Here is a 10469-nt window from a genome sequence, read left to right as displayed (position 1 = left end):
CTGGGCACCGAGGGCTTCCAGTCGCGTGCGCACCTAACTTGGCCCTGGGGTGCGCAGGACGGGGAGAAAGAAGAGCAGCAGGAGGCTTAGCTGTCCCTGTGCAGTTGGGGGAGTCCGCACTGGAGGTCCTGGTAGTTTCCAAAACACTTCAAACGCCGACGTAGATGGGGGTGGGGGGTGTCGTCTAAGGAGAGAGTAGGGCACCGCCCAAGGCGCCATTTATCCAAAGTCAAGAGTCTGCGACAGGTGCCGCACCCCAGTACTCTCAGACATCCAAGGATTGAGGTGGGCTCCCACGGTGCACTCCCTATACGGGGGAAGAACGTGGAAACTCTGTGTCCTTACCACAGACTAGCCCAAACCCGAGGGGCGGGAGCCAGCACCGCAAGACGCAGAGGCTGCGTGGGAACCAGCGGTGCGCGTAGGCCAGGGCCCAACCTCCGGTTCCCAGGAGGGCGCAGGCCAGGCACATCTCTCGCCAAATAATATAAATACTCGACTTCCTATAATAAATAAACCCAACCGCTTGGAGAAACCACGAACAGACCTAGAGCGATGGCCCCAACACGGTGGCCTTGGAGGGGCAGGGGTCACCACGATTTAAGTCGAGGCCCTCTTCCCGGGGTACTGGGTGTCAGCGGCCCGGAAAGTCTCCTCCCCATCCCCTCCCCTCTTTCTTTGAGTAGACCATGCAGTAGAGGCCCTAAACTCCGGCTTCTCAGATCCCCCTCCCCCTATCCAGCGTTCGGCCCTTTTGAAATTTCAAAGGCAGCCCCTCCCCGGAGCCCGAGCCCCGCGCCCCGGGCAGCAAACCCCGGGCCTCGGGTAGATGCGGGCAGCTTTACAAGCCGAGGGGCCACTTTATGAGCACGGTTATAAAACGCAAATCCCTTGTCTCTTTGAAAGTGCCCTCCGCCAGGGACCCATCATAAAAGTAGAAGATGCGTCCCCAGCCCCCAGCCCCGGGTGAGGACCACCCTTACCCGGGTCCCCGCTAGTATCGAAACTTCCTGTAACCTCGGCGTCCTTGGGGTACCGGGGATAATCCCGAGGGGCCCCCCACCCTGGATAGAGAGCGCAGGCGGAGAAGCCGGCAGGAGGTGAAGCTGGAGGCTGGGGTCCAGCCCGGAGCTGGGGCTGAGGGCGGAGGCTGCCCCGGGCGCAAGGCTTTCTGATGCAAAGCAGCGCCGGGGCGGGGCGGGACGGCGGGCGGCGAGCGGGGGCGGGGCCTGTCACCAATAGGCTTTTTTCCCCCCTTTCCTCCCTCTTTGCTTCTAGCAAGTCTTCTCATCCCGGGACGCCGAGATAGAAACAGCTGCCGGGGACGGGAGGGAGGAGCGCCTGGACCCGGGACCACGGTGTGCCCGCGCTTCCCCACCGCGGTCCCCGAACGCGCGCGCCCTGAAGAAGAGGCCAAAGTTTGCGCACTGAGCGGCGCTCGCTCCGCCGTATTGTTTGCAAACTTCGCTCCCCTCCCCCGCCGTCCCCGACTCGGCCGAGGCCGCGCGCTCACCGCAGGGGCCCCGGGCGCCGCGAGCGCTCGGGCCAGACTGGACGGGCATGCGCGGGGGCCCGAGCCGGGGCGCGGAGCCACGGGCAGCAGCAGCCCGTGCCCGGGAGCGACGGCCCTGAGCGGCGCGGGGAGACCGCGGGAGCCACCATGCAGCACCCGGGCCCGCGCCTGTGGCTGGTGCTGCAGGTGATGATGGGCTCGTGCGCAGCCATCAGCTCCATGGACTTGGAGCGCCCTGGAGACGGCAAGTGTCAGCCGGTGGAGATTCCCATGTGTAAGGACATCGGCTACAACACCACCCGCATGCCCAACCTGATGGGCCACGAGAACCAGCGTGAGGCGGCTATTCAACTGCACGAGTTTGCGCCGCTCGTGGAGTACGGCTGCCACAGCCACCTCCGCTTCTTCCTGTGCTCGCTGTATGCGCCCATGTGTACTGAGCAGGTCTCCACGCCCATCCCCGCTTGCCGGATCATGTGTGAGCAGGCCCGGCTCAAGTGCTCACCGATCATGGAGCAGTTCAAATTCAAGTGGCCGGACTCCCTGGACTGCAGCAAGCTCCCCAACAAGAACGACCCCAACTACCTGTGCATGGAGGCACCCAACAACGGCTCGGACGAGCCCAGCCGGGGCACTGGCATGTTCCCTCCACTCTTCAGGCCCCAGAGGCCACACAGCTCGCAAGAACACCCGCTAAAGGACGGGGGTCCCGGGCGCGCAGTCTGTGACAACCCGGGCAAGTTCCACCACGTGGAGAAAAGCGAGTCCTGTGCGCCTCTGTGCACTCCGGGGGTGGATGTGTACTGGAGCCGAGAAGACAAGCGCTTTGCTGTGATCTGGCTGGCCATCTGGTCGGTGCTGTGCTTCTTCTCCAGCGCCTTTACCGTGCTCACCTTCCTCATTGACCCATCGCGCTTCAAGTACCCCGAACGTCCCATCATCTTCCTCTCCATGTGCTACTGCGTCTATTCGGTGGGCTATATCATTCGACTCTTTGCTGGCGCTGAGAGCATCGCCTGCGACAGGGACAGTGGACAACTGTATGTTATCCAGGAGGGTCTGGAAAGCACTGGCTGTACCTTAGTCTTCTTGGTACTTTACTACTTCGGCATGGCCAGCTCCTTATGGTGGGTGGTTCTCACCCTCACTTGGTTCCTGGCAGCCGGCAAGAAGTGGGGCCACGAGGCCATTGAAGCCAACAGCAGCTACTTTCACCTGGCAGCCTGGGCCATCCCGGCTGTGAAGACCATCTTGATCCTAGTGATGCGCCGGGTGGCAGGGGATGAGCTCACTGGTGTGTGTTATGTGGGCAGCATGGATGTCAATGCTCTGACTGGCTTCGTGCTGGTCCCGCTGGCTTGCTACCTGGTCATCGGCACTTCCTTCATCCTGTCCGGCTTTGTGGCTTTATTCCATATCCGGAGGGTGATGAAAACAGGTGGGGAGAACACAGACAAGCTGGAGAAGCTCATGGTACGCATCGGGGTCTTTTCCCTCCTTTATACTGTGCCGGCCACCTGTGTGATTGCCTGCTACTTCTATGAACGTCTGAACATGGACTACTGGAAGATGCTGGCCACCCAGCACAAGTGTAAGATGAACAATCAGACCAAGACACCTGATTGTCTGATGACCACCTCCATCCCTGCCGTGGAGGTCTTCATGGTCAAAGTGTCCATGCTCCTGGTGGTAGGCATCACCAGTGGGGTGTGGGTCTGGACTTCCAAAACCCTGCAGTCCTGGCAACATGTGTGCAGCCGGGGGCTAAAGAGAAAGACCCGGAGGAAACCAGCCAGTGTGGTCACTAGTGCCGGGATCTACAAAAAAGCACAGCACCCTCAAAAAACTCACCTTGGGAAGTATGAGCTTCCTGTCCAGCCTTCAGCCTGCCTGTAAAGGCCGCTGAGTGGGAGAACAGGACAGACAGAGCCCAATCGGGCTGCTCTTCTTGGCTGGGTGGCTGTTGTTTAAATCAAAGTAAAAAGTATATATATATGCGTATCTATGTATATGTGTATATATATATAAAGTCTACCTTGAAGTTCAGAATGATTGATGCCCTGAAAGTAAAGGTTCCGCTCTGTTTGCTGCCTCCTTGAAGGGTCACTCATTACAGAAGGAGCTTCTTGTGTAACTGATGTGTGGTAACGTAATTGATTCAAACATCCTCTCAAGAAAACTTTTGTTTAGGCCTCAAACACACATCTGTGTATTCGGGCCTTGCTGTCTGCTTACAAACTTGGGGTCGAATAGCTCCTTTGAAAGCCAAAGAGCTTTTTGGGGGGGTTGCAAATGAGCCACCCAAGGGCCCCCCCTTCCCTCTCCCAGCAAGGCTGTTGTATAGGGGTAGGATGAGGAGGGGGACGAAAGAAGGGGACCCTGAATCATCTCTACACACCAAGGCCTGCAGGTCCCTTAAAGAGGGTCTCCCCCACCCCAAGCCTTCATAGCCATCTCTCTCCAACATAGACCCCCCCCCCAACCTAACACTGGAGAATTCAAATGGTGTGCAATACATTTCTTTTTTACATTTTCCCCCTTTCCCCATGAAAATAAAAGAGAAAAAAGTATTTTGTTGTAAATAAAAGACAACAAAAGAAATCATCTTTTCAAAAGAATTAAGAGGCCCAAGCCTCAGAAAACCCTTCAGCCTGATACATTTTGTGGCTTTTTAATGGAAACCAAGCCAGTGTGTTTTACTCCTTGGGACTGATTTGTGGAGAGGAGAGGGGAGGGGGAGAATCAGTGGAGAGCACCCGGAGGGCTTATTGACTCTCGGTTGTTAAACAGATGATTTCCATGAGTGGTCTCGAAGCACTTGGCAAGACAAACTTTTTGTCTCCAGCCGGGGAGGGCAATGCCTGCCTCTGTATATCTGTAATATATGATATTTTTCATGCTCCACTATTTTATTAAAAATAAAAGACATTCTTTAGTTTGCTGCTAGTCACTGTGCCTCGATGAGGGAAATGTTCTCTATTTCCTGGCAGATTGTGGGTTGTGCAAGCCTGGCTGGACTTTGCTGGCTGTGTCTCGCCATGAACCTGGAGACAGGCAAGTTCTAAGGCTGGCAGAATGAAGCACCCGGGAGTTCAGAGGTGTATGTGCAGGCGATGGGTAAAGTTGGGGGTGACTCCTGCCAGCAAGCCTTCATGGACATTGACTGCCGAGCCCATATGCACCCAGGAAGCTTCCCCCAGAAACCAGCAGAGGACAGCCAGCAGTATCCGCCTGATGCACTGTGTGCACCAGTCTGAATGGGCACGGTACCGCAGCTCTGGGGCCATCCAGTGAGTTTTCAGAGCTGGCCAGGTTAAAGTGGCACTAAATAACATCACCAGCAACAGGGTCAGAAGCTTGGCCCTCTTAAAGCTCCCAGCATCCTTTATGCTTATCACTCAGACAGCTACAGGGCCTAGTGCAGACTCAGGGTCTTCTATACTAAGGCTTGAACTCTGACCTCAATAGCTCGGATGCACCTTGAACAATTGGAGTCCTTCTGAAGCAAAGACATCCACTCAGTTTTAGCTTTCTGAAGCAGGTGTCAAGAAGGAAGTGTCCCCCTCCAGCAAGATCAGGCCTATAAAGGACCCAGAAGGGTTGGGGAAGTTTCACAGGGTCATATGTACAAGCAGGACAGGTGACCTAAACCATATGGGAACAAGTTCTAGAAATCAGAATGCCAGGCAACTGGACCATTAGTGAACATAAAACCCAGAATACAGAATCTTGGAAATAAAACCTCTATGCTGACCCTCACCCCCAAAAGGTGACACTGAATTTTTGTATGTGTGTGTGTGTGTGCCAGCTGACCAGACTCAGATGTATCTATCGCCCTGAGCTGTTGTTAGTTGTGCAGACTTTGAAAGTCCATCCAGAGGAAAGCCAAGGCAAGAGCATGGATTAGGCCTTTCTTGTTCCGCTGTGAACCTGTTTCTCTGTGGTTCCATCCCTACAGTGACAGGGATCTTGTGTGGCCAGGACAAGTGTTCCTTTGCCACAGGCCATGTGAGAGCAACCTGAGGCTTCTAGCACGCATGTTTCTTGCACCCTTTTGTCCTGTTTCTCTGTCTGTTTCTATCAGCATCTGTCTGCCTCTTGCAGATGAACACTGGACCGAGGCCAGATCACTGATTTTCAGAAAAGCATAAGGTTTAAAAGTTAGAAAGCTGAAACCTGTGCACATATACGGCATACGCATGCACATACGCACACACAAACTTATCTTTGGGTCCCTCAGCTCTGTACGGACCCCAGAAGGGAACAGCAGGCTTCCCTCCAGGACCACAGCATAACAGGTGGAACCAAGAAGTGACGGAGTTAGAAGTTTCCCAGGGAAGGTGAATGTCAAGGTCACACAAAACCCACTGAGCTCTTGGCTCTTCTACCACCTGTGGTTGCCAACAGGTTATGCAGGGAGCAGTGACTTCTGGAAAACTTCAGCCTGGTAGAGAAGACAGCAGCTCACATCTCCTGAGTTCCAAATACTGGGGAGGTGGTCCTGAGGCAAGAGTGCCCAGCAGACTCGAGAGAGCCAGCATGAATGACTGCAGGGCTCAGTGAGGCAGCCAGGTTATGCAGAGGGCTAAGGCAAAGTTATAGGTAGTGAATAGAAACCCCATTGAGAAAGTGACAGGCTGGGCCTGACTGGCACCCCTCATATACCCAGCACCAAACAGAATATGCCTTGTCCAGGCAGTATGGGCCACAGTGAAAGAATGGGGATGGCAACGGTGGCCATATAGCCTAGGCAGGTGTGGTAACTTCTCTGGCCCACTGGTTCAGGAAGTGACCCCTCAGCAGATGGGGGTGGGGGGAGTCAGCGGTGGGGGAGAGACAAGAAACACCGGGTTTCCAAGTGTCCAACCCTCTGATAAGCAAATACACGGTTCAGAGACGTCAGGAGTCCAACCCAAGGTTTCAGAGCTAAGGCCTCCAGAAGCTGCTGCTCCCAGCATAGCCTGTGAGCAGCTGCAGCAAGAAGGGAAGGGAGGGTGGGTCCTCTAGAAGAGCCTACAGGTTCACATGAGATCCTCCGGGTGGTATAAGAAGAGGTCAGTTGGAGATCAGAGGCTGAGACAGAGCTCTCCAGAAACTCAGGAGGGAGGGGACATGGGTGTTGGGGGACATGAGGAGGACGGGCAGGTGGGTAGACACGAGGAGTGTGCCAAAGAAATGGCCTCAGACTCCAGGCTGCTCTCTCTCTCTTGTAGTACAATAGAAGATGGTTTGAATAGATTCATCCCTGGTGAAAATTAGTGTCCCAGATGGGGACAAGGAAGCTACCAGAGCCTCCCAATGGGGGATGAGCAGACTTTCCTCTGCTCTCTATGTCCAACTCTGGGCGTCTAGAGGAAGACAGAATGAACTGGCAGGCTGGTGCTGGGCTACCCACCATGGAGCCCAGTCTTGTTGCCTCCAGACCTACATCGCCATAGGAAGACCAAGACATCTTCTCTGAACAGTAGAAAGAATCATATTTCCCATATTCTTTTAGCTTAGAAGGATGAAAAAGGTACACAGGCAAGAGCAACTGAACCCAGGGAGAGCTATTATCTTACAGTTGAAGGTCGAGGAACGCTATCCAGGTCAGGGCTGAATAAGGCTTGACTCTGCCGTGCCCTGGCTTCCAGGATCAAAGAACCAGGGCCTGGTAGGGCTGGGAAGTGTCCTACCTCAGTTTCTATGTCTGGATGGTGGGCATGGGATGGTGCATGCTTCCTGGTACCTATACTCACTGAAACTCGTGTGTGTGTCTGTGTGTGTGTGCAGGCATACACGTTTGTTTGTGTGCAAGGGTACACATGGATGGGCTTACAGGTACATTTGGAGGCCAGAGGTGGATGTCAGGAATCTTTCTCAATCATCGTTTTATTTGTTTCTTAAGATTTACTTGTTTTCATGTTATAATTGCGGGCATTTATTTTATTTATTTTTATTTTATAAACAAAAAAAGTGTTTTGCCTGCATGTCTGTCTGTCTGTTTGTGTGAGATTGCCCAGTCCCCTGGAACTGAAATTACAGACAGTTGTGAGCTGCCATGTGGGTGCTGGGAAGTGAACCCAAGTGGAAGAGCAGTTGGTGCCCTTAACCTCAGAGCCATCTCTCCTCTCCAACCCCACACACAGGTGTTTTGCCTGTGTGTGTGCACATGTGTACCACAAGCGCACGCAGAGCCCCTGGAGGCAGTGTCCCAGGGAACCAGAGAAAGGGGTCAGGTCCCTTGAAACTGAGATTACAGATGTTCTGTGAGCCTCCATGTGAGCGTGGGGAACTGAACCCAGGTCCTCTGGAAGAGCAGCCAATGTTCATAATTGCTGAGCCATCTCTCCTTATTGTTTGTTCTGGGGTTTCCTCCCTAAACCAGGGGCTCACCAACTGGCTAGACTGACCAGCGCGCTCTGACTATCCTCCTGTCTCCGCCTCTCTTGCCCTAGAATTATGAACATATACTGCCGCCCCCCAGTACTGACGGAGAGATAGGGGTTCAAATTCCTCTGAAAGCTCCAGGAGACAGGATATGAATTCGGCACCACCCCCTGTGCAGCCCGGTGCCACAATGGAGCGGGCAGAGCTACTAATACGTTCATTGCCCCTCCCCCCATAGAGTCAACCTTGCATTGCTAATGGTCTCCGAAGAGAACGAGCTATCTGTACAGAAACACTTTCCCGATGCCAGGCCCAGGATTTCCGAGAGTACCCTCTGATCTTGCAAGTGTAAAAGGCAGCGCAGCGGCTTCGCACGGCGAGGGGGACCGTAGCTCTGCGACTTTGAACACCCTCACACCACAGCCACCTCCCAGGGACAAGGGCTCTGGGCTGACTCCTCCCCGCACAAATGGATGGCTCAGCAGCAGCTTGGAGATGAGAAATGCAGACAGGCTGCAGGCCAGCCCTGGGATGACATGGGGCCGGGGGTTTTCATGTTTTATTAAGAGTGCGAAGGCCAAGCTGGGGGGAGGAGGGATGGAGGCGTTTGAAATCCAAAAAGAACGAGTTTCCATCAGGTAGGTGAGCTGTTGTAATTGGGGACACCCCTAGAAAAATGACACGGTTGAGTCCCTGGCAGATCCTCAGCAGCCTGTGGGAACTTTCAGAAGTCATCGTATCTTGCCTTTTATTAGGAGACATTTTTAATTAAAAAATGGGGATTCCCAGCCTCTCCTCCAGGGGCTTTAGTGTCTATGAAGGGATACAAAGTCATTCCTCACCTGGCACGGGCCTCTGTCTAGAAGGCAGTTTCTTCTGGGAGCCTTTGGGGTAAAGTCCCCAGCCTGAGCACTAGACAGCATCTTAAAAACTCTTCTTCTTCTTCTTCTTCTTCTTTTTTTTTTGAAAGACTTTCGGGTCTTTTAAAAGGACCCGAAAAAGCAAGGCAGTGCATGCCAGTAATTCTAGCATTTGAAAAGTTGAGGTAGATAGATTGCTAGTTCAAAGTCAGTCTGGGCTCCATACGGAGACCCTGACTCAAAACAAGAAAAATACTCTATCCCGAGAACCTGTGCATTTATCCCCAACAGACACATAGTTGGCCAGGTGCAGCATTTCCCCTGCCCTGCTGTGGCTCTTCTGAGACTACGTTCAACCCACCAAGATCCCCTCTGTCAACAGGGTCCCATGAAGGCTGGCTTGGACTAAATCTGGAGGCAGAACTCAGGTCACTTGCTTTTCCTTGTTTGACATGAGTGATTCTGATTTGGTTTGCTCTTCTTGGGAGACACGTCTACATAAACAAGATGGATTGTTGACGGAACAGACAAAGGTGGGCTGTAAAAACTTGTTGTCCCCCATAGTCACCTCTGAGAACCCACTGTTTTCCATCAGTGAGGGCTAGGGCTCTCCTGCATTGGGCCTTCACCCATTTCCCAGGTGAACAACAGACACTAAAGAAAATGGCCCCACAGGGAGCAAAGAGATGCATTGTTTATTCTGAACTCGCCTTCAGAGAGCTTTATTCTTTTCAATGAAAAAAAAAAATGTCACAGGCCCTGGGGAGATGGCTCAACAGGTGAAGTTCTTGCTTTGTAAGTACGAGGAGAGGACCTGAGTTCAGATTCCACACCCAATGCCAAGGGTGGCTATGTCTGTCTGTAATCCTGGTTTTGGGACGTAGAGACAGGAAGATCCTGGGATTTGCTGGGCAGCCAACCTAGTCCAATGGAGATCTCCAGGTTTAGTGAGAAACTGTCTCAAAAGAAAAGAAAGATAAAGATGCAAGTGAAGAATACACTATGTCAACCTCTCGCCTCCACATGGACTCACGGCAGCAGGTGCATTACATATATATACATGTGCACACACACACACACACACACACACACAAGAAAAGAAAAAGTAACGATAACAATATAGCCCAGGTGTTAAAGCAATGTCCAAGTAAGATGCCCCTATGGCTTAAGGAAAATGCATCTGAGTTATGAAGTACAACCGTGGGGGACACAAGAAGGAGGCTGAACTCATGGGGGAGAAGGGGCTGTCTTAGTTTTGTTCTCTGTTGCTGTGAAAAGAAGCCTTGACAAAAGCGGCATGAGGGAGAAGGGTTTATTTTGCTCACAAAGCCAGGTTACAGTAGTCCATCAGGGCAGAGAAGTCAAGGGAGGAACTCAAAGCAGCTAGTCCTAGACATCCAAGGTCAAGAGCAGAGAGACATGGATGCCAGAGACGGAGGCATTATCACAGGAGCGGAAACTATAGACATTTGGGCACTTTATGTAACTTCAGGATCTGCTGGGGCCCGATCCTGTCTATACCACTTCTTTTGGATGAAAGATTACTGGAGTGCACGTCCTACTTCATGGCTTGGTGGGTTAGATAACACCCAGTTCAAGATGGGAAGCTCAGGGTGCACGGTAACCTGGTGGCCTATTTTGAAGCGTTCAGTTCCCACTAAGGCCCAGTAGCAGGCTAAGAGCTCTCTCTCAAAGGAATGCCAGTTGTCTGAAGATAATTGTAGACC

The 10469-nt window shown here is 53.0% G+C and overlaps 1 protein-coding gene across 1 annotated transcript; it reads left to right on the top strand.

Annotated features, from left to right (window-relative positions):
• The first annotated feature begins 1645 nt into the window (after positions 1 to 1645).
• Fzd10 (frizzled class receptor 10) lies at positions 1646 to 4002 on the top strand. Its single transcript, XM_041649114.1, has one exon. The coding sequence runs from the start codon at positions 1661 to 1663 to the stop codon at positions 3407 to 3409; it is 1749 nt and encodes a 582-aa protein (XP_041505048.1). The 5' UTR covers positions 1646 to 1660; the 3' UTR covers positions 3410 to 4002.
• The last annotated feature ends 6467 nt before the right edge of the window (positions 4003 to 10469 follow it).

The sequence above is a fragment of the Microtus oregoni genome, unplaced genomic scaffold, assembly GCF_018167655.1.
Source record: "Microtus oregoni isolate MIOR12 unplaced genomic scaffold, Mior012 000003F_ref0000135, whole genome shotgun sequence".
In the NCBI taxonomy this organism is placed as follows: Eukaryota; Metazoa; Chordata; class Mammalia; order Rodentia; family Cricetidae; genus Microtus; species Microtus oregoni.
The sequence above is the reverse complement of the archived record's forward strand: the minus strand, read 5'-3'. Positions and strand labels throughout refer to the sequence as shown.

Coding starts and splice junctions, on each gene's coding strand:
- Fzd10 (XM_041649114.1), top strand. CDS start 1,661: ATGCAGCACCCGGGCCCGCGCCTGTGGCTGGTGCTGCAGGTGATGATG.